Here is a 24519-nt window from a genome sequence, read left to right as displayed (position 1 = left end):
GAATTCAAATTTTGATTGGTGTTCATAAGTTCCAAGAGCAGAATTAGGCCATTTGGCCTATCAAGTCTACTCCGCCATTTAATCATGGCCGATCTATCTTTTCCACTCAACCCCAATCTCTTGCCTTCTACCCATAACCCCCGACACCCTGGGGTGGGCACCCAGGAAACATGGGGGTTTCCTGGAAACTGGTTGAGGGGATAAAGTCCAGTCATAGTGCAAATCTCAGACCAATCCTTCACAAGGAGCCAAGAACCTTCCAACTTCTTGAGGACTCTTCCGATGACTTTGATACGAGCAGGTCTACAAATGTGAAAAAGTTGACATTAAAAACGGCAACAGGACGAGTGATTAATGAATTCGCTTTTTAAAGGACTCACATTTTTAATCTCATTAAAACTCCACTTGTGTCTATAAATCCAGTAACATCGGCATGTACAGAACAATTATAAAGTAGGTCCTTTTTTTTATGTAAAGCTATTTACATGGTCACCTGAAACAATGCTATGCCCATCCCTTCGAACCAATTGAATCCTGGAGACTTTTGCACATAATGTTTGAACGATTACATCAAGGTCAATGAGGTTGAACTGTTGACAAAATATTTTCCTCCCATATCACTGGCATTCTTTGTACAATACTGTTATAGCAAGGATAGTACAAACTGACAATGGGGGCAGTTTAAAAAGCAATAGGCTATGTACTGTGCTGTTAGCTCATACTGTGCTCAACGTGACACACTCCTCATATATCAGGTATTTATGCACCACATTCAGCAGCGTCACCAACATTAGGCCAGAACAGTGCCCTGTACAAGCAAAAGCGTGGAATGTTTACAGAACTCAGTTTAATGGAACAGAACGGCCTTTTAACACTGGTCACTTCTTAATGGTTGGAATAAAGCGGCCCGATTAATTTAATTAGACGTGCCACCCAGCGAGCTATTTAACTTTGTGACTTTCAAGACACAGGTGAAAATGACAAAGGGTTCAGTGGCAGCGCTAATGTTGTCGCTGCTAACAAGGTGACAATCCTTCCTACTTTTTGGATGAGTGACAATGTCAGGGAAGATCACTCATCCGTCAGCAAAGACCAGTGTTGCTATTCAGTGGCCAACACTGGCAGCAAGGAACCAATACAAATTTGTTCAGGTATTTGAACCATTTTCAACGAGAAGATACAGATATGTTCCTTTGAAACACCAAAAGATGTTATTAGCTTTAAATGGAGCAAAACGTTATTAGAACCCTGGTCACGGAGGCTGGGTCATCTGAGAAGCATCGTTCAGGGTTGTCAGTTAAACAACTCCCAAGCTGTTTCCATTATGATCCAGGTATGCTTCCCAAAATAATTAAAGCCGACTCAAATAATTGGGACTGGCTAGTATATTGCATTCCAGGTGTAGCTGCAAGGTGAGAGTGGCATCCCAACGGGAACAGATTTATATTATTACAGTGGGATGTGGCAGGCTGTTAATCTAATCTAATACAATGCCAGTCAACTTGGACAATCAAAAGCAAATTACAAGGAACAATCAACCCTGATGTAATCAACACTGGGATTTTAAGGGATTCTGTGGGAGGAAAAAAAACACATGACATACGACAAAAAATTACATTTCTTTCTAACAACTCAAAACAAAAATCATTTCAGCAGAACAGGATAGATGGGCTCCAGTGAAAGTGGCTGCTTTCAGCCTGAAAATGGCAGGTCATATCCAAGAAGTGGGTAAACTAATGGATCGAAACTACTGGAATCCGTGGCCATCAAACCGGATTGAGGAATGATGAGAATGATTGGGGCCAATACAAAGAATGCAGTCATGGGAGAAGGGGTTCCACTTGCAAATCGTTAGGCAGCAGCAGCCGACAACTCTGGAAGAGTGTAATCGTCCTCTTTCCACCCCCCCAGTGATCCAAGGATTGATGGTGTGGTCTGGATTCACATTAACCACAGACTGTCACATTCAGCTTCAATCCTCCCGATTTGGAACAAGGAAACCGGAAAGTCTTTTCGTGACTGGGCAGAAGGGGATATTTAGAGATGTGCAGGTAGGAAAACTCTGGCGAGGTAATCAGTTTAGACATCTAAACAGATGACATGATTTGCACAAGGTCAGCTTTTTAAACAATGGCATAGCTTCTCTGTTTTAGATTTAGGGCGCGTGCTTTCGCTCCTTCATTTATCAAGCTGCACAAAGCGCTCAGTAAACTTTAAAAGGAAAGGATATTCTGGGTCTGACCAAATGCAGCATCTGTTGAACCAACCTGCTATATATATATATATATTGAGCAGTTATCACTGCCCATAACCATCTACTTATTATTAATGTTTGGCCACCTGTGCTCCATTTTCCATTATTGTTGTCCACTTGAAGTGCAGGTCTGCAACCTTCAGCATTCAAGAACAGGTACTTGGTTCAGATTTCCGAATATTCACTTGTTCTTCACTTTGCAGTTTTCCATTTTGGTCTGAGACTCATCTCCTTGATCATTGTTAATGGGGGATTGGGTGAGAATGGAAATGAGGAGGGAATGGTTGGAATGTTGGTCAGAAGAGTAACTGTTTCCTTCACTCTTTTTCTATATAATAGTCCAGAAACTAAAATTATCAGCATCACAGCTACTCTCTGGTTTTGAACCAAAACATTACCACACCTAAAAAAAGACCTACACCAATGGTCTCATCAGTACACTTTGGTACAACTTACTAATTTATACAGTGATAGTTACAACAGAGCCTGGCTTGGGGATTTCTAGCACAGCAGACAAGACACATACCGCCTGGTATACCCCTTATCACAAGTTTCATGTTCCACATTCAAACATTACAAAGTTGACACCTTTTCAACTGAAAGTGCAATTCATCTCCCTGAGAGAATTTTACTATGTCAACACTCAGGTTCCAGAATTATGAATGAACTTTATTAATAGGACCTGCCCACAGTGCATTAACCGCCAAATCTGCTAAACTGCTGACACTGGCAGCCCGTGAACTAAGAGTGACTAAACCCTCGTACACTTCTTGCAACCACTGCACAGCACCCGTGCCAATCTGTGGCTCCAAGCATCAGCGTTCACATGGTTTTCACAAAATAATTCAGCAGGACTCCAACAGTGGTGAAACAAAGTAATGGCTGATGAATAAGGCTACAAATAAGTGAACGGATGATGCACCTCAGCTGTTGTCAGGGGCTGGGATGGTGGTGGGGAGAGGGGTTTGTTTCATTCCATAATGCCCTCCCACCATCTCCTACCGATCCTCCCTTCACCGCCTTCTGCTCCTCCCTTAAACTCTTTGGCTTCGACCACTGCTACATTCTCTGCACAACCCCCCCCCCCCCCCCCCCCCCCCCCCCGATGGTCCGCGAAATATAGAACCTACAATAACTGGAGCCATTTGCAGGGATAACATCAAAACACCATGGTTACAGGCAGTCATGGCTCAGAAAGGTTGGGTTTGGTAGATTTCTGGCTCTTTGCCTTTGAACCCCTGGAAAAACAGAGGCGTTGATGTGTAGCATGGCCATAGTAAACACTGCGCTACCAATAAAAAAAATCTATCTGAAATCCAGTTTTTGTTCAGTGCTTCGAGACAAATTGTCTGTTGGTAACACTCAAATTGAACCTGTCAGAGATGCAGCAGCTGTTGCAACATACTGCATCTTGCTGAAAAACTAAACACGGGAAAAGCCAATAGATGTGAAAGGGAGAGTGAGAAACTGGGTGGTATTCAACACCATGGCCATCAAGGGAACAGATATACCTGGCTGCAAGTCTGACAACTAACATTGGGGCTACTCTATCCTTCTTAATCACCACATCCATCGAGATACAGACATGATACACTGGCAGAAAGCAGACAAAGCCCTCCCAGGCGAGCGACGTGTAAGGAGAGTGACACGTAAAGCATCAACAGCCGCAGCACCTTATTGCACAATGAGGTCACTGGGCTGCTGAAACTGGGAAAGACTCCAATGGTGAAAGCACCTCCACAACACAAGATCTGCGGGGAGAAACAAAACAGGGAAAGCAGAGGAAGGAGGATTTGCTGGAATTTCAAACAAATTACACCCCAACAGATTGGAAATCAGTAAAATGGAGGGATTCCCATCAGAAGATTCTGACGTGCACGTTTCCATTACTGAGGTAATCATCGTCGGACAGGTCCTAAAAGCCAAAAACCTCAGCTGCTTGGTCACTGCAAGTCTTTGTCAGCACAACAGGGCTTGTCCGAAGGAAGTGTCCATCTGTACAGGAAAAGCACAGTGCTAGCACATTCCACTTCAAGTCTGCAGGTGCTTGGACCTTTCGAAGGCAGAGTTCGTCACAGGAGGAGACAACGGAAGAAGCTGCTCTTTTTCTGTTCTGAGGTGATCCGCACTCCTTGGGTGCTACCTTGTGGACTGTTACCCTCCTACACAAAATGAAAAGGAGTTTAGCCAAAGCAGACATGTTGCATCCCATCAAAGCAAAACATTCAGCTTTTAAGGCAATTGTTTAAAAACCTTTAGAAACAAGGACCCTTCTTCAGAGGAAGAAAGCATCGGTAACATTTTGATAAAACTATGAGTAAAAACAAAGTGTCGGAAGAACTCAGGCAGCATCTGGTCTGAAGAAGGGTCCCGAAACAAAATGTCACTTTTCCATATTCTCCAGAGATGCTGCCTGACCCACTGAGTTACTCCGATACTGCCTTTTTTTCATTAAAAAAAATTACTTGCATGTGTCACAATCCAACTCAAACAGCATCTCTCTCTCTCTCTCTCTCTCTCTCAGCAGCCCAACCTTGATAACCTCCTTTTGCACCAAAACCCTGTCACTTGGCGTCTGCAGCCTCCTGTGCCTCTGCAAACCCTCTCCCCACACCACTTCACTTCTCCCTTTCTGGCCTCTTGCCCATCCTTCATTGCCTTGGCCCCATCAATGACAGATGTGACTTTCCCCCTCTCTTGTCCAGAGATACTAAATCTGGACCTGGAGCCATATCTGACCGATGGCAGCCAGCAGCTTGGGCACTAAATGGGAAGAAGTGGCTTTATATTTAACTTGTGGTAGAGCAGGTCTTCGCTCCAGTGCCAGGAGGGAAGATCAGGGTATATTATATCAGGATATTACCATCATATAGTATATTACCATTATAGATGAGGCTCTCACTAGGGTCTCCTCGATATCCCACAGCTCCACTCTTGCTTCCCCTCCCCCCATTCGTAACAAGGACAGAGTCCCTCTTGTCCTCGCCTTCCACCTCATCAGCCGTTGTATACAGCATATCATCCTTCAACATTTTTGACACCTCCAACGGGATCCCACTACTGGCCACATCTTCCCATTTCCACCCCTTTCTGCAGAGACCGTTCCCTCCGCAACTCCCTGGTCAACTCGTCCCTACTCCTGCACCTATTTTCCTGCACGAATGGCCTACTTCTGCACCTATTTTCTATGTTTCTATGTTTCCCACCCACCCAGGTACTTTCCCCTGCAACCACAAGAGATGCAACACCTGTCCTTTACCTTTCAGGTGAGACAGAGGTTCACGCACCTCCTCCAACTTCATCTACTGCATCTGCTGTTCCAGGTGTCAACTACTGTACATTGGCGAGACCAAGCGCAGGCTCGGCGATCGTTTCGCTGAGCACCTCCGTTCGTCTTAACCTACCTGATCCCCCGGTTGCTCAGCACTTTAACCCCCCCTCCCATTCCCAATATGACCTTTCTGTCCAGGGCCTCCTCCATTGTCAGAGTGAGGCCCAGTGCAAATTGGAGGAACTGCACCTCATATTTTGCTTGGGTATTTTACACCCCAGCGGTATGAATATTGACTGTCTTACTGTCTCCGACTACATCTTATCTCTGCCCCACCCACTCCCCTGATATCGGTCTGAAGAAGGGTCTCGTCCCAAAACGTCACCCATTCCTTCCCTTCAGAGATGCTGCCTGTCCAGCTGAGTTACTCAAGCATGTTGTGTCTACCTTTGATTTAAAGCAGCATCTGCAGTTCTTTCCGACACAGGGAAGATCAGGGAATCTGAACTGAAGAGGGATCGTTGTAATAGAAGGGCAAGGGATGAGGGGTTGCCGAGAAAAAACAAACTGCTATGACAGAGGGGCGCCGATCATGTGTGAGTAGGTAAGTGTTGGACTGTGCTTGGAGCCATCAAGGATTGCACAACAATCAGTGACCGTGAAAATTAAAGATTGTCTCATGACACAAGGATAGCCCTGTAGTATTGGGCCCTTTAACAGCAAAGCAGTCAGTGACCATCTGTGTTCGAACTGGTACAGCTTTCACACAGGCCCTGTACACAAAGACGTTGTGCAAGTGATATCAACTGAATGTTTGATGTGACTGCAGGAATTAGACTCCAAGCAACTAACATCACCTGTACAAAAGAGGCAGCAACATTGTCTACTTGGAACTAAAAACCCTCCCAGGGGCTCCAAGCCTCCCTCTCCACTGTGGAGTTAATAAACCCCTTCTCTTTCATTCATTATGGCTCCTCACTTGACCTCAGTAAACCTCTGGTCAAATGCCCCAACACCCGACACTGACTTGGGGCTGTGGTGTCTTTCCATTCATTTCTATTAGATCACTGGCAAAGCCAGAATTCATTATGCATGTGCTTTCGGCTTTGGAGAGGTGCTAGGCCCTTCCCTGGACTGCAACAGTCTCACTCAAGACTGTTCTCCCACAGTGCTATAAGGTACGGAGCTACAGGATTTGGACACATTGACCAAGGAAGACTATTGATATCTTTCCAAGTCAGGGCAGTGTGTGGCTTAAAGTGTTTGCTGTGCTTCCTTGGCGGTAGTCATGAATTGCAGCGCATTTTGCTGGTGCACTCTATAGCCCCTGTGAATGAAGCCATCAAAGTTCATTATGGTCAAACAGGTGTCGGGCAAACAGGCTGCTCTATCCTGAAAGGTGTGAAACTTTGTGATATTGTTAGAAATGCACTCATTTAGACAGGCAGAGTGGATTCAACACGCGGTTCATTTTTCCTGAAAGATATTGGGGTGAGAGGAAGCCCTCCGTTTAATGAAAGAAACCTAGTATCTGGCCCCTTCTGACAGCTGTACTAGCTATCGGGTTTGACCAATTTAATTTCTAGTTAGTAATGATCGGCAAATGTTTTCAGTTCAGGATGCATCAGTGGTAATGTCGGAGAATATCTAGGGTGGGTGATTTTGTTCTCCTTTTGGAGATGGCAGTCATCTGATTATTTGCCACCCACTCAATTGATCTGGACAGATCTACAGTGCTATGACCTGACCCTCTGGTTGTGGAGCTCTGTCTATTGCACATTATCTGGTTGCTTAACATGTACATTGTCTGCTGTTGCAGCTTCAGTAGGAAGGTTACCTGATCATGTTTAGTTTAGTTTATAGATACAATGTGGAAACAGGCCCTTCGGCCCACTGATTCCATGGTGACCATCGATCACTCGTTCACACTAGTTCTAAGTGTGGGTTGCTTCATTTGACGAGGAACAGCAAATTAAAATGAGCATTGTGTAATCCTCAACAAACATCCCCACGATGGAAAGATGGAATCTTGCACAGAAGGGGAATACACTGGAAGCAAAAGACACTTACCAGCTTCTTGTCCATTTTTGTTTTTATGTCCCTGGCGAGTGTAAAAAATGCCTGAAACAGGAAACAATCAGAATGGTCAATTCTCCATTTAGAAAGAGAGCAAATCAAGAAGAGTGCAACACAGCAGCGTGCTGGTAGTAGTGGTGCTGTAGATTTAATACAAAACATCCCTCTGCACACAGAGTGCAGAGAGTATGTCCATAACTTTCCCTACTCCATGACAATGGCCTACAATGCTTGTCCTCATGTCTCCTTTCTGTGTGGCCAGGTCCATGTTTCTCTAGATCCCAGCTGCAAATACTGCACATATCCAGTTTGGTTTGGCTCTAACAAGCTAATGTTGACCACAGCATTTGTTTGGCTCTAACAAGCTAATGTTGACCACAGCGGTCTTTGCAAATTACATTTGATCATCTACATTACAGCTTCTGGCACACAGTCAACCCATGCTCGAAACCAGCAAGTCACATTCCTCATCCTCTACTGCCCCCTTCCCTCCACTCAACACACTGCACCTCACCTCTAGCTTCACACTAAAGTGAGAGGGTAGGAGGTTTAGAGGGGATCTGAGATGGAATTGTTCCCCCCCCCCACAGAGAGTTGTTGGAATTTGGAGAGCATTGCTCACTCTGGAGAGATGGGCAACAAATCAAGCTAGATCTGTATAAAACACTAGTTAAGCCAGAGCTACAGTAGCGGCACTCTGATCAGTACAATATGGAAGTTCATGATAGCATCAGAGAACGATGATGACATTTATAAGGAAGTCGCCAAGGCTGGATAGTAAGTTGTAAGAAGAAATTAATAAAATTGTTGATTTTATTTTTGACTGAAGGTAGACATGGAGTTATAAAAATTCTAGACAGGAAAGATAATACATTTCAGCCCAATATAAAATGGAGCTGCCTAGTTGCTAGCAATCTGTGCGCAGATAATTTTCAATCTGCAAAAGTCAGGAAATAGGAGTAACCTTTTGCTCCAGATCAGGGCTGCATAGTGGAGCGGACTACCCTCTTGCAGGGTGGTACACCCGAAAATTCTACAACTCTCTTCTCTCCCTGCTCTTTAAAGTCGCTAATACTGTTAAAAGACACCTGGAACATCTCCAATTAGTTATTATCTCCCAGTTTTATAATTAAAGCAAAGTCCAGCTTTTATGACCCAGCTCCCCTACACAGCATCCCGCTGAACTGTTGGTGCTCAGTATATTGTCTGGAGTTTAACATCAGGGTGGATGGGAACTAAACCAAATAAACCCTAACCCTTCAGGTGTGGTTTGTTGGAAAAAAAACCCTTAGGACTTAAATGTGTTGCCACAATGACTAATTAGAATTACATTTGAAGGAAATGTGGGCAAGTAGAAATAGGGCAGATATGCTGGGTTTGTCAACCATGCTGACATCCTGTATATGAAGACACAAATGAAGAACTAAAGAAAGAACTGAAACTTTCTTACGATTGCCTGAGAAAGGGGAAGGTGTGTGGGTGTCAGTGAGAACCCACAACTGGCTGCTTGGTTGCCTCCTCTGCAGAGGTGTGAATGGAACGGTGTGGTTACCCTTCAGTTCCTTGCAAACAGCAATGTCGGAAACTGAGGGAGTTCCACATTTACCATTAAGAATTGCCAAACCAATCCACATTTGTGCCTGTTTGTCTACACGTTTTATGGCTGCAGGAGATGGAATTGTTACCTTGAAACTTAAAGTAACGTTTCAAGGTAACAATAGCATTGAATTCCAGTGGATTCAATGCTATTCCACATCCGGTTTCTTCCTTTTAAGAAGTCTACACTTAAAAGTAATCTAAAGTCAACATTATTTGGACAGGCAACAAAGCAGGCATGAGATTACTGAACTTAGGAAATATAATGATTATTGGACCAGAGTTTACCCATCTATGGTAGCAAGTGTTTTCCATTAGAAACACAATACAGGAAATGACCAGACAATGATTAATACTTACATTCTCCACATTTATATTTGCTTTTGCGCTGGTTTCCATGAATTTAATTCCATAGTCATTGGCTAACTGGAAAAAAAAAGAAAACAAAATGACCTACAGAATGGAACAATGAAGTGAGAAATAGAGAGAGGGTGGGGGAGAAGAGTGTGCGAAAAGGGGGCAAACTTTCTTACGATTGCCTGAGTAAGGGGAAGGTGTGTGGGTGTGAGCGAGAACCCACAACTGGCTGCTTGGTTGCCTCCTCTGCAGAGGTGTGAATGGAACGGTGTGGTTGCCCTTCAGTTCCCTGCAAACAGCAATGTTGGAAACTGAGGGAGTTCCACATTTACCATTAAGAACTGCCAAGAGTCGCCATTGACAGTTTGGAAAAGTGCAAGTGGGGGAAAAAACAAAAGAAAAGCAAACTCCTGCAACACGACCACATCTGCTAATGCCCTTTATTTCGATGTTGAGTGCAGATGACAAATAGTACTTGTTAAAATAAAAATTAATCTGATCATAATTGCCATTTGATTTGGTAATCAGATACGGAATAAAACAAATTAAAAATGTATTTGTGGTCTAGATTTTCCTCAGTCCATATCTGGAGGTTACAGAGATATTAGGGGAATGTTAAGATTTGTGCGGCCACGGTGGTGCAGCAGTAGAGTTGTTGCCTTACAGCACTTGCAGCGCCGGAGACCTGGGGTCAATCCTGACTACAGGTGCTGTCTGTACGGAGTTTGTACGTTCTCCTCGTGACCGTAAGGGATTTCTCCGAGATCTTCGGTTTACTCTCATACTCCAGACATACAGGTATGTAGGTTAACTGGCTTGGTGTATGTGCAAATTGTTCCTAGTGTGTGTAGGATAGTGTTAATGTGCGGGGATCGCTGGTCGGTGCGGACACGGTGGGCCAAAGGGCCCGTTTCCACGCTGTATCTCTAAACTAAACAATTTATTTCACGGGAGAACATTCTGACCACGCTAGGATAATCATGTAGTCAAATATCTTTCAGCATGGGCAACACATTAAACACGATACTCTGGCTTATTGACAGCAGTACTAAACACATTATTATTGACATTATCGCTTCCCATAGCAAGGCAGCATTGGCTCAAGTTCCAAAATTCGTACCTTCTCTCCACGTTCTTTGCTGACTTGTCGTTTTTCATTGACATCACACTTGTTTCCAAGGATCATTTTCTCCACATCTGCGGAGGCATGCTACGATACAAAACAAAGACGAGAACTTAAAATGAAAAGGTCATGGCTAAATTAACTGTACTCTCTGACTACCAGCACAGTCCAACACCCAAAACCTCTGAGTTATCCAATGACTCCATTACCCCACAGTAACATTACATTATTTTACTCCAAAAGTTTATATTTTGTTATTTGTTTATTTTTGCCCCATGTAGAGAGATGCAGCAAAAAATCTGAAATTAGTTGCTAGCAATGAATCTGAAGAAGGGCCGGGACCTGAAACATCACTTCTCCACGTTCTCCAGGGCGGCTGCCTGACCCGCTGACTGTGTTCTTTTTCTGCAGCAATAAACCCTTGTTTTGCATACTATCCAGACAAATCTCACCATACACAACAGTATAACCAAACCATAAGAGTACAACGGCTAGTGCAAAGAGAGAAAGGAAACAGTGCAGAATAGTGCTACAATGACATAGAAAGCAAAGGGAAAAAAAACAAGGGCCTCAATAAGATTGGGAAATCAGGACGACATCTTTAGTGTATGAGAGATCCATTCAAGAGTCTGATGAGAGTGGGGAAGAAACTGTTCTAGTATCTGGTGGTATATGCTTTCAAGCTTTTATATCTTCTGCCTGACAGGAGTGTTGAGAAGAGAGAATGTCTGGGGTGTGAGTGGTCCAGAGTATTTGACTCCAAATAATTTTTGTTGAATAGATGTTCGATGGCAGTTTCAAATGGCCAAATTATTTCGTTTTTGAAAAGGGGATCTCGACAAATCACTCGCCTCTAAAAGAAAATCTGAGCAAGTCATCCCAACCTTTCCTAATATTTCTAAGCTTTTTCCACTGGAGTACCATCTAACATAACTCCTAAAATATTACTCAAGCTTCCCAGTGGGTTTTCATCTTTCACACAAGAATGGAGGGATTTACAGATTAACATTGAAATTATCAAATATGGTGCCCAGTTATCATGCAAAGTGTTCAAGTTAGCACAGGCTGCAGATTCCCAAAGAGATGAGTTTAACGCAAGAGCACCTGCCAGTCACCAGGTTTAGAAGGGTTTCGGCCCGAAACGTCGCCTATTTCCTTCGCTCCATAGATGCTGCTGCACCCGCTGAGTTCCCCCAGCAATTTTGTGTACCATGGACAAAGTATGATCTGCAGGCACACATCTACGCTGTAACCTGCTTGATCTATCAGTCATTGAGTCCTTCAGCAAGGAAGTAAGCCTTTCAGCCCAAAACCACGAGCTTCCACTTAAATAATTTTTTATTCAAACCAAACCGCTCCCAGATTCTACCACTCACTAGGGGCAATTTAGTGTGGACAATTAATTTACCAACTGTGCATTTTTTGGATTTTTGTGAGGAAATTGGGAGCAAACCGATAGTCACAGGAAGAACATGCAAACTCCACCCAGGCAGCACTGGAAGTCAGGGTTGAACCCAGGTGACTGGAACTGTAAAGGGCCTGTCCCACAAGCATGCGACCTGCATGCGGCAAGCGCGACCAAACCGGAAGTGGGGGCCGAGTGATCCCCGTACAGGGCCGGTCCCACCAGCATGCGCCTGCATGCGGCGAGCGCGAACAAACCGGAAGCGGGGGCCGAGCGAGTGACGTGAAGTTCGAGCGAAGTGACGTATGGTGTAGAGACGCTGCGCACGTCCGTCGAGGCGGCTGCGGGCCGGCAGGCCGTTGCCGCGCAGAATTTTTGAACACGGTCAGTTTTTCAGAGCCCCGCGCGATGTCGGGACCAGCTCCGCACAACTCCATACGTCTCAGGCGATCGAAGTGGGACCGGCCCCGCTAGGCCGTACGGCTCAAGCAACCACGTTAGGTCGCGCTTGCCGCATGCTCGTGGGACAGGCCCTTAAGGGAGCAGCTCTACGCTGCGCTTCCCCTTAATCTGGCCAGACACTGCGGGTAATTTAGTTTCTACCCATTGAAAATGTGGTTGCAAAGGAAATGGTTTTAAATTGTTGCTTTGAATATGTTGCCCTGCACCCACCTGCACAGGATGTCGGAGCATTTGAATATAGATATCTAGTCAATAGCATAACTGGAACAAAGAAACATTTATGGACGTCACATCTGAATTATTTACTGGATAAATGACATTAATTTTACAGACAGATTTACACAAAGCAATCTGCCAGAATGATATTTACTCCAGATAAGGATTGTTTTGCACCTATTTTGACCTTGGCTGTTGTATTCTGTTAGGTGTGTTATCAACAGGAGCTATTTCAAATGTCAAAGAGTAAACTTTGTGGCATCAGCCTTGTGCAACAGCAGAGTTTTTGCATTAGTTAGCAGCAGAGGCTTCACGTGTTGACTTCAATTACCGGAGATTGTAAACTAATTTCAAACCTCCGATAGCTGTTTGGCTATTAGGTCTGCTGAGACAATCCTTTCACCTCATTGAACCATTAAGGAGTGCCAATCCCCAGTATAGCTTTCAATTATACAATAGTTTTCGTAATTTTCTAAGTATCCAAGATTAGGGGTGGGGCATGCCACTTTGGGTAAAGAAAATGGCACTGTCAACCGAGAACCACCTCTGAACACAACTGAACAGAGGGAAAAGTTAGAAACAACGTGCTTCGAATGGTGTGCTCTACCTTTGCCTCAAGGAAAAGTCTCAGCCTGTCCAATCTCACCTTGTAACTTGAGCCCTCCAGTCCTGGCAACATCCCTGTGAATCTTTCCTGCACCCACTTTGGCATAATCCCATATTTCCTACTGTGTGACAACCAGAATTGTCCACTATATTTAAGGTATGTTCTCACCAATGGCTTGCACAGCTGTAACTTGACATACCGACTCTTGTACCCCGACTCATGATGGCAAGTATGCTGGAGGCCCTTGTCGCCAACTTGCCGACCTGTGATGCTACTTTCTCAACAATAATGTACTTGCTCCCTCAGATGGCTCTGTTCTACACCATTCTCCAGGATCCTGGCATTTGCTGTACAAGCCCTGCCCTGGTTGAACTTCCCAAAATTCTTCACACCTCTCTGAACTAAATCTCATCTGCCATTCCTTTGCCTAGTTTTCTAGTTGAGAAATCCTGTTATAACCATGTACAATCTTCTTCACTATCCACCATGCCACCAAATTTGGTGTCATCTACAAACTGACTAATTTTGGCACTTGCATTCTCAACCAAATTGATATACATGACAAACAACAGGGAACTCAGCACTGATCTTGCACACACCACTGCTCACAAGCCTCCACACACTGAAAAACAACCCTCCACAATCACCCTCCGATTCCTTCCACCAAACCAATTTTGTACCCAGTTGGAGACATCGGCTATTGTATTACATTGACTGAGGCGGCAACTTTATATTGGATCTGTGAGGAAGTACACTGCACTCTTAAAGCACCAAACTCCTTGCCCGGATTACACTCTTCAAAAATAACAGGAATTAAAACCACGTCTTCTCACAATTGCCAGTATGGACAATGGTGTCATCTGTCCAATTGGAAGCCTAATAGACCGGCAACACATACCTCCTCGATATTCCGGATCCAATTCTTGATGTTGTCAAAGGACTTCTCGTTGGTGATGTCGTACACTAACATGATACCCTGCAATAGAAACAAAGTGTGAAACTCTTCACCACACGAAGAATCATAAACTTTAATACACATTATGGTCTCACATTAATAAAAAACAATGTGACTGACAAGTAACATGTGCTGTGGATACAGGTGGACGTGCTAAACTTAAGGTTTCTAGAAGGCATTTGATAAGATGCCACGTCAAAGATTATTGCAGAAAATGACAGCCTGTGCTGTGGTAGGCAGGTGACAGACTGCTGTAGATATGATTGCCTGGCTAAAACAGAGTGTAGGCTTAAATAGGCCTTTCTCTAGTTGACCAGCTTAATTTCACCTTTCCTGGAGTGTAGTGACCGGAACGGCACATAATACTCTAAGTACAGCTGAAGCAACGTTTTTGTACAACTGTAATTTAACAGGCCAACTCATGTACTCAATGATCGGATGATGCCAAATGCCTTCTTTACCACCTTGAACATCTGTGGCTACGTTCTGGAAATGTGTATTTGTACATATTGTATCACACTTCGTTGCAAATGTGTATTCGTCAGTCTTTGGTAATCTCTTCCTCAAAGACCATAAATAATTTCATGGCAGGAGTTGAGGGGTGCTTGATATGGATGAACGATTACTATGATTCAATGGGATCGTGGGGTTAAAGGTTGTCAGCAGATCAAACATAGGCTTATTATGTGACAGAGCAGGATAGCCTATGCCTGATCCTAATTTGTTTGTTTGTTTTATAAAAATTAGAAAAACTAGGACAAGACGACATTGAGAACCAAGAGGGATATGAAGGCTCAGATGCTGAGTAAATTCAAAAGGGAGTTCCATAGATTTTAGATTATTAAAGCAATTGAGGGAAATATAGTCAGTGCATGGAAATGGTTTTAAGGTTAGAGATCAGTCGTGATCATCCTGGCGAAATGGCAGAACAGAGAAAAGAATAGGATGGCTTACTCCTGTCTCTCCTTTGTATCTGAAGGCCAAAACCTTCAGCCTCCTGGTATCTACCCAAGCGATTGCTTGCACTCCTTCACGCACAGCCCAATGAACATAAAACCCATCATTTCTGCATTGTGGAGGGAATCCACACAAAATGCTGGAGTAACTCAGCGGGTCAGGCAGCATCTCTGGAGAGATGGAATGGGTGACTTTTCGGGTTGAGACCCTTCTACAGACTGATGTCAGGGGAGGGGGCGGGACAAAGATAGAATGTAGTCAGAGACTGTAAGACTGGTGGGAGAACTGGGAAGGGGAGGGGATGGAGAGAGAAAGCAAGGGCTATCTGAAGTTAGAGAAGTCAATGTTCCAACCACTGGGGTGTAACCTACCCAAGCGAAATAAGAGGTGCTGTTCCTCCAATTTGTGCTGGGACTCACTCTGACAATGTCAGATTGGGAATGGGGAGTTGAAGTGCTAGGCCACCGGGAGATCAGGAGGTTAGAACGGACTGAGGGGAGGTGTTCAGCGAAACGATCGCCGAGTCTGCGCTTGGTCTCGCCGATGTAGAGAAGTATGACACCTGGAACGGCGGATACAGTAGATGAGGTTGGAGGAGGTGCAAGTGAACCTCTGCCTCACCGAGAAAGTCTATTTGGGCTCTTAGATGGAGTCGAGGGGGGAGGTAAAGGGACAGATGTTGTATCTCTTGCGGTTGCTGGGCAAAGTACCCGGGGAGGGGGTGGGAAAGGTCAAATTGACCAGGTAGTTTCGGAGGAACGGTCTCTGTGGAAAGCAGAAAGGGGTGGAGATGGGAAGATGTGGCCAGTAGTGCGATCCCGTTGGAGGTGGCGAAAATGTTGGAATCCTGTTCCAACAAATGGCAAACAGTAGCTTCCCATCGCAAACAATGCCGACTTTTTACGGCTGCATTTACTCAGGACAGTTAATATACTATGACTCTATGAAGCTGATGTAAAATTGACTTACCATGGCACCTCGATAGTACGCGGTGGTGATCGTCCGAAACCGTTCTTGGCCAGCTGTGTCCCTAGGGTATTTGAAGAGATTTAATTAGAATCTGACGCTCTTCTTTTCCTGTCATGCTTCATCACATTTAGATCATAACCCGTTCTCTTGTCTAAACTAGAAAACCATTGCTCTCCGAGTATCAAGCACTTTGTTGATTAAGCCACATTAGTTTACATTACCACAACTCTACCATGCAGGGTGTGTCATGGAACACCGCTGCTTTCCCACACATCAATTGGGCACAGTAGTGCAGCCAGTAGAGCTGCTGCCTCACAGCGTCAGTGGCCAGAGTTCAATCCTGACCACGGGTGCGGTCTGTGTGGAGGTTGAACGTTCTGCCTGTGCCCGTGTGGGTTTCCTCCAGGTGCTCCAGTTTCCACCCACATCCAAAAGACGTGCTGGTTTGTAGGTTAATTGGCCTCAGTAAAAGAAATGCCCCAAGTCGGATAACAGAATTAGTGTCAACGGGTGATTGATGGTGACATGGACTTAGTGGGCCGAAGAGTCTCCTGCCTTGCTGTATTTCTAAATCAAGATTTCTGGGATGGATGCTTTTTTGGTTGCTCCAAGGACCCGAAAGTAACATGCAAGAAAATCCTTGAGCATAAATTGTATTAAGATTATTTAGAACAAACAAATTAATTGACAAGTAGCACCAACAAAGTCACATGATACAAATTACCATTCTTAATGGAAGACCCACAAACAAAGATAGCTTTATTGTTCAGTTGTTAACTGTGCAGAAATGAAGCAGCTTGGATAGTGAAGACTGGGAAGGCCAAGATTCTGTCCTCTACAAAATCAAGGCTGAAGATTGTAGTTTAATCTTATGACAGTGGGTTGAAAGCTTAAACCCAAAGCAATCCCCAAGTGCAAGGTTGTGCTCTCATGTGGTAGGGCAACAAGGCCTTTAGCCCACACAAATCATCAAGCAACCATTTACACTCTCACTTTCTCATCAACTACACCCAGATTTCAGCACTAACTACAGGTTAGAGGATGTCTATAATGGCCAATTAACCTACCGACAACCATGTGTTGTGGGAGGAAACTGGAGCAGAGAAACACATGCAGTCACTAAGAGAATTTGTACATTGCACATTGATAACCAGTGAGGTGATCCAACAAAGAATTCAGCAGAAACTTATCAGCCAAGGCTCAGCTGAAATCTTTGTGGTAGCCATATCAGTTCAATCAACCGTATAATTTCAGACCTTTGCTCACCAAAGCAGAACTCCAGCCCCTGAGCTAACCATAGAAAGAGTTATACAGCACGGAAGCAGGCCCTTCAGCCCAACTCATCCATGCAGATCTTGATATTTACCCAAGCTAGTCATATCCTGAGCTATGACTCATATCCACCAAGGCCTTTACTATCCATCTATCTGTATAAATGTATTTTAAACACTAATGCTACCCATCTTTACAGCTGCCCCTATTTCCACCAAGATGGGTATACAAGCAGCAGAGCGCTTACCACCAGGTGCTGATGAACACTGGCTCAACTGGAGATGTCTCAACCAACTGCGAACCGGGGTCGAGCGGTCAAGGGTGACAATGCACAAATGGGGCTACATCGAGGGTACAACAACCTGTGACTGTGGCACACGGACCCAGACAATGCAACACCTACTGCAATGCTCATTGCTGGATAATCCATGTACTACTGCTGACCTTGCACTTAACACTCCAATAGCGCAACGATGTGTACAGCAGTGGTGAGCCACTATATAGCATAAGGGCACGAAAGAAGAAGCTGCTGCCTCAGGCAGCTCGTTCCATATACCCACCGTCCTCTCTTTAAAAGTTGTTCTCAGCTCCTTTTTACATAGAACAGTAAAACACAGGAATGGTGCCTTCGACCCACAAAGTCTGAGCCGAACACGATGCCAAGTTAAACTGATCTCATCTACATTCACATGATCCAATACAATACAATACAATTCAATTTATTGTCATTTGGACCCCTTGAGGTCCAAACGAAATGCCGTTTCTGCAGCCATACATTACAAACAAATAGACCCAAGACACAACATATTTTACATAAACATCCATCACATTGCTGTGATGGAAGGCCAAAAAAACTTTTCCCTCCCCGGCACCCCCCCCCCCCCCCCCGATGTCAGAGTCAAAGTCAAAGCCCCCGGCGGGCGATGGCGATTGTCCCGTGGCCATTTAAGCCACGCCGGGTGATGCAAGGCCGCACACCGGGTTCTTGATGTTAGAGCCCCCGGCGTGCGCTCGCAAAACTCCCGCCGCCATTCCAAGCCGCGTGGGGCGGTGATGTAGGCCCCGCTCAGGTGCTCTTCAACCCCGCAACTCGGGCGGGAGAAGTCGCCGTTGCGGGAGCCCTGTATATCCATATCCATATCCCTCTATTCCCTGCACTTCCATGTGCCCATCCAAAAGCCTCTTATCTGTCGTATCTGTCTCTACCACCAATCCTGTCAATGCGTTCCAGGCACCCACCACTTAGGAAAAAACTTGCCCCGTACATCTTCAATAAACATTCTCTCTCCAACCTTATAGCTATCCCCTCTAGTGTCACAATTCCACCCTTGGGGGGAAATTCTGACTGTCTACTCTACCCTATCTATGTCTACCTGTATGTTTTCCCTCTCACCTTAAAATATGCCCTCTAGTTTTTGACTCCTCTAACCATATCTATTCCCCTCAGGATTTTAAATAAGTTTAATACCACCTCCTATGCTCCAGGGAAGAAAGTTCCCAACCTCCCCTGATAACTCAAGTTGTTTAGTCCCAGAAACATCCTTGTGAATCTTTTCAGCACCCTTTCCAACTTAATGACATCCCGGGATGGGCAAGGAAAACGACACATAATACTTCATGACATGTAGCATTGTAACATGATGTTCCAACTCCTGTACTCAATGCTCTAACTGATGAATGCAAGCTTCACCACCCTGTCTACTTGCATCTCCACTTTCAGGGAACTATGCACCTGTACCACGAGGTCTCTCTTTTCAAAAACACTCTCCAGGATCCTACCATGTAACCGTGCAAGTACTGCCCTGGCTTAATTTACCAACACACAACACCTCGCACTTGCCAGAGTTAAATTCTATCTGCCAGTACTTGACCCATTTCATCAGTTCACCTAGATCATGTAACCGCAGAAACTCTTCACTATGCTACATAGTTATGGGGAGAAGGCAAAAGAATGGGGTTAGGAGGGAGAGATAGATCAGCCACGATTGAATGGCAGGGTAGACTTGATAGACGATGGGCCTAATTCTGCTCCTATCACATAAACGTATGATCCACAAACTTACTAACCGTGCCAACTTATTAAATATAGCTTACAAACAACAGTGGACTCAACACCGATCCCTGCAGCACACCACTGGTAACAAGCCGACAAACTGAATATCAACCCTCCACTGCCACCCTCTGGCACTTACCACTCATCTAATTTCATATCTAATTGGCTTCTGACGCCGAATCCTATAAAATCTAACCTTCTGGATTAATGTGCCTTGTGGGACCCTGTCGAGGATATTGTCCATTCTCATCAATCTTCTTTGACACCTCTTCAAAAACTCTCAAATTTGAGACAGGATTTCCACACACAAAGCTATGCCAAAATTCCCTAATTCCTTGCCTCTCCAAACACATTGATCTTGTCCCTCAGAATCCCCTCCAGTAACTTTCCCCATTACTATGTTAATCTCTACACCAAGTAGTTCACTGGCTTGTTCTTGCAGACCCTCTTAAATAAAGGGAATTATTTATTTACTGTGGTCCCCTGCAGTTTGATGCCTTACACTTGGCTAACAATGATGCTGGGCCTCTGTAATTTCTTCCCTGACTTCCCACAATAACCTAACATACACATAACCTAACATGCACCGTCTCGACATCTTCTGTGGCAAAAATCCAAGATGGCAGCACACGTCTCCTCCTGTCTCTAACTGTGTCTGTTTGTTTTACAAATATGATTTCAGGGAATGTTCAACCTAACCCAGGCCCAGGCTCTGCTGAGTCTGCTGTTAATTTTAACACCCCTGCTGAATTTGAATCTGACTGTGACTCTATTTATATGTTCTCTGTTGTTTTTTTAAATTATTGTCTGTAACTGTGGAACTGTGCTGCTGCCTGTCTTGGCCAGGACTCTCTTGTAAAAGAGATTTTTAATCTCAATGAGACTTATCCTGGTTAAATAAAGGTTAAATACAAAATAAATAAATAATAACATAACTCCAAAGATGTATTGTGGGAAGTCAGGGAAGAAATTACAGAGGCGCAGCATCTGTAGGTAAATTGGCTTGGTAAATGTAACAATCGTCCCTAGTGTTTGTAGGATAGTGTTAATGTGTGGGGATCGCTGGTCGGCGCAGACCCGGTGGGCTGAAGGGCCTGTTTCTGTGCTGTATCCCTAAACTAAACTTGATTAGGCCCAGAGTATTTATTGACCCCAGCATGCTTTAAGACCGTCAGCGCCTCATCTTTATTTTTTGGATTTGTCATCACTATTAATTTCCCTTAATCCCAAGGTTTTATAATAATAATAATAAATTTTATATTTAATGGGCGCCTTTCATACAAAATCTCAAGGACACCTTACATAGTAAACATATAATCGGAATATAACAATAAGGACATCACAGAGACACAAATTAAAAACAGGATTCAATCCAAAAACAGAAAATCAAAAACACAGTGTGAAGAGGGAGCAGCGGCAACCAAATCGCGCCAGCGTCCACTCCCTCTTCACGGCAGCCATCTTGGACACAGACCTACAAGACTACAATATGACCTTCTCCACATTAAATAGAGGAGAAATATTAATTTAAGGCCTAGCCCATCTCCCATAGCTCCCCACATGGAGGACCACCTTGATATTTAAGTATATTTATTCTCTTCCTAGTTGCCTCTTTGCCCTTAGTATATGTAGAAGCTGTTAACATTCTCCTCTGGCTTATCTGCCAGAGGCATCTCATGTCCTCCATTTGCCCCACTGATTCCCCTTTTCAATCCAATCGACTGGCTCTACAAACAGAACACCATAAACACAAAGTCAGTGTGAAGCACGTTTAAATGTGAAGCTGCATTAAAAGGCGTCTTATGTTCTCACAGTAACATCATGGTGGCGAGCTATAGAGATGCAGTCCTGCAACAAACTATGAAAATTGAGCATACAATGAATACATTGCTTTCAATAAAATCAGCCTTTGTCCATCTCCATTACGTGTCTCCAACTTCTTGCTGCTCCTTGGCCAAATTATGCACCAGCAGTTCAGAGTCCAAAACCAATGATTCAGAGTAACGCCCACCATTATTACAGCTAGGAAATTTAAACTGAATACTCTTGAATTAAATAAAAACCCCACTCAGTATTGATGAACTTAAAACTACTGGATTGTTCCAATATCCTATCACTAATGTCATTTCGGAAATTACAGCAACAGACATTTGCATCAAAACTGTGCGGCACACTTTCTAAACTCAGTACTTTTCAAGGAGATTCATGTCTAAACCAGGCAAGTCCTACAGTCTGCACTGCAGCTTACTGACTTGTGCTCATTTGATTCCAAGTACAACTTTGAATTAGATTCAGAGACTAAACAATAATCCTTGAATGTATCCTGTCCCACCACTTCCCGCCAGAGGTGCTGGCACAATGGCAAAGCAATGGGTAAGGGACCCTTCCAATTGATTGCTGATCCGAGTTAGTCTCATGGCACTTGAAGGATCCTGTTATCAAAATTCATCAGCTCCAATTCAATCAGCTGTGCATCACTAACTTAAACTGTTAAAATTGTGCTCTCACTCATATTTCAGACAAAACCACAATTCAAATGCCATTTCCTTCATCTCAACGCTGTGGTATTTTATACATATAACAGGTGGCACATATAAATGCAAACTTTTTTTTCAAGCGTTTACGTGGGAAGATAGATCAATTACCTCAAACTGCAAATTTAATACATTGTTTCACTGACAGCTAGAGTATCAAAATTTCTCCAAAGGCAAAACATTCACTGAATAAAACCACATTGAATTTGATCAAACAGCCGATGAACACTACAATGTTTTAAAATGTTCTATGTGCAATGATTGCAAAGCAAAAATTTAGCAGATCCTGGTGAAAATAGACCACATCCTCACCATATCTGCAGTTTGATTTTCTTTCCGTCCAACTCAATCGTTCTGATCTTAAAGTCAATACCTGAGAAGAAAGAAATCAAGTTCAGTAATTTTAAATAAAATGTTACATTTATCAATTTGCACCAAATTGAATAATACCTGTTACAACATCTTTCTCATCTACAGCTTCATGCTACACACTATTTGCAAACAAACTTCTGCATCTGGAAACTCAAATAAATCCCCAAAACCTAAATTTTTCACCTAAATTCAGGTGCCACTTAGACAGTGTACTGTAAAACCAGAATGTTATTACAAAACAATTTGTCATTGAGGTGGACAGCACAGAATATGGCCCTTCATCCCAACTTGTCCGTGACTGCCAATTTGCCCATCTCAGTTACCCTGTTCCCCAAATATTTAAAAAAGTGACAAAAATAGATACAGATACTGCAAGTCTTACAAATATCACAATACCCCAATGCTCAAAGGTGGTCTTCAACATGTCATCACCACAGTCTCTCCAAAAGTTAATTTTCCTGATTTAACACAGTGCTTCCTTAATAATCACAATGTATGTAGCAGGAATGGTGATTGTAAATTCTAATTAATCTATGTACTAAAACTACCAAACGATAACCAGTTATAATAAAATCAATTTTGGCAGTAACATACTGTGACATGGTCTGAAGACAGATTGGATCTCGTTTCCGAGCTCAAATACCTGTAAACTAGGACGGTAAAAATCCTCAACAAGCTCCCCGATCTTGTGAAGCAGATAAAGTAGACAGGTTTAAGCCAAGTTAATCACTGTCAGAGGTAATACAGAGCAGATGTTCACTAACCTGTTGATGCTGACATTACAGAGAACCTAAAAGACACGCTCCATCATCCCTGTATTATGCGGAAGGGAGGCAACACTGGATAACCCCAATAAACCGGGCAGCCTAACTAAATGCCACCTCCTCCCCCAGACAGTGAAGCAGCTACCTCACAACTCCATCGACCCCGGTTCAATCTGACCTCGGATGCAGCCAACGTGGAGTTTACACGGTCTCCCTATGACGCGTGGGTTTCCTCCCGGGTACTTCACATCCCAAAGATGTGCAGGTTTGTAGGTTAATTGGCTTCTGTGAATTGCCCCGCGGGAGGATTTATGTTAAGGTGAAGTGATGTCGTCAGGAAAGAAACGCCTGGTGACGACTAAGCTAAGAACATGAAACACCTCCGCCTGCCTTGCTGATCCCCGGCCTGAGAGCCCGCAGCTCTGGGGACCGGGGACAAACTCCCCCGAGTATCAGCGAAGGCTCCGCGGATCGGCGCGAACCACCCGAGCAGCAGCTGCCCGCGGGCTCGGCTCTCAAGGGAGCCCCGGACGCTGACCTTCGCACCCCGGCCATCGCTGCACCCTGGGCCCCAGCACCCCGGAAACAGCCGCAGGCCCCGCGCCCCATCCATCCGGCCGCTTTCCCTACCGATGGTGGAGATGAAGGTGGTGTTGAACGCGTCCTCGGAGAAGCGGAAGAGGACGCAGGTTTTGCCGACGCCGCTGTCCCCGATCAGCAGCAGTTTGAAGAGATAGTCGTAGGTCTTCGCCATGGCCGCCTCCACCCGCCTCCCGCGCCCAGCTCCGCCGGAAGCCGCGGTCGCCGCGCTCTCATTGGCCCTCCGGTTGCAGGGCCCGCCCCCCCGCCGACCGGAAGGGCCCTTCTTGCTCGCAGCCCATTGGCAGCTGCCGGTGTCAATCAGCGGGCTGGCCAGCTGCCGCATTCCCCTTCGGGTTGACAACTGTTTCCGGCCGGAGCCGTGTGGTGTCGGCCGAGGAACACCCCGACCTCCCAGCTTTGCCCACGGTTGGCTGGCATGTTGCGGGCTTCCCCCGCTCCCGGCCACAGCGTTCACCACACGCACGCTCCGCGCCCGGGGGAGGGGGTGTGTGAATGGGACGTGAGGGGGGCCTGGAGGACTGCCTCGGTCCTCCCAGAATGCGGACGCGACACCTCTTGCCTCCCGCCGGCTCCTCCTTGTGTCCGACAGCCAGCCCGGAAGTGAGGTCACAGTGAGAGGAGTCCGGGCCGTGGCGGATCGCGGGGGTGGGAGCGGTGAGTGTCGCCGCCGGGA

At 44.9% G+C, this 24519-nt stretch overlaps 2 protein-coding genes across 2 annotated transcripts in view; one reads left to right on the top strand and one right to left on the bottom strand.

Annotated features, from left to right (window-relative positions):
• Nucleotides 1-351: 351 nt before the first annotated feature.
• Nucleotides 352-24195, bottom strand: LOC116989317 (ras-related protein Rab-8A). Its single transcript, XM_033046569.1, has 8 exons — nt 23874-24195; nt 22420-22480; nt 16249-16309; nt 14266-14343; nt 10675-10764; nt 9558-9623; nt 7596-7646; nt 352-4416 (listed from the first exon to the last, which is right to left on the bottom strand). The coding sequence occupies exons 1-8, from the start codon at nt 24166-24168 to the stop codon at nt 4327-4329; spliced, it is 792 nt and encodes a 263-aa protein (XP_032902460.1). The 5' UTR covers nt 24169-24195; the 3' UTR covers nt 352-4326.
• LOC116989316 (E3 ubiquitin-protein ligase Arkadia-like) overlaps nt 24153-24519 on the top strand; it is a 44220-nt gene continuing 43853 nt past the window's right edge. Inside the window, exon 1 of the mRNA XM_033046567.1 lies at nt 24153-24500. The gene's annotated coding sequence lies outside the window, so the exon portion shown is untranslated. The remainder of the gene's footprint in view (nt 24501-24519) is intronic.

The sequence above is a fragment of the Amblyraja radiata genome, chromosome 29 (genome assembly GCF_010909765.2).
Source record: "Amblyraja radiata isolate CabotCenter1 chromosome 29, sAmbRad1.1.pri, whole genome shotgun sequence".
Lineage (NCBI taxonomy): Eukaryota > Metazoa > Chordata > Chondrichthyes > Rajiformes > Rajidae > Amblyraja > Amblyraja radiata.
The sequence above is the reverse complement of the archived record's forward strand: the minus strand, read 5'-3'. Positions and strand labels throughout refer to the sequence as shown.

Bases quoted from the DNA above. Each gene is read 5' to 3' on its own strand.
- LOC116989317 (XM_033046569.1), bottom strand. From the start codon at position 24,168: ATGCGGCAGCTGGCCAGCCCGCTGATTGACACCGGCAGCTGCCAATGG. The intron at 10,765-14,265 runs GTATGTGTTGCC...TTTGTATCGTAG, and splicing joins GGATCCGGAATATCGAGGAG to CATGCCTCCGCAGATGTGGA. The intron at 9,624-10,674 runs GTACGAATTTTG...TTTTTTTTCCAG, and splicing joins GCAAAGAACGTGGAGAGAAG to TTAGCCAATGACTATGGAAT.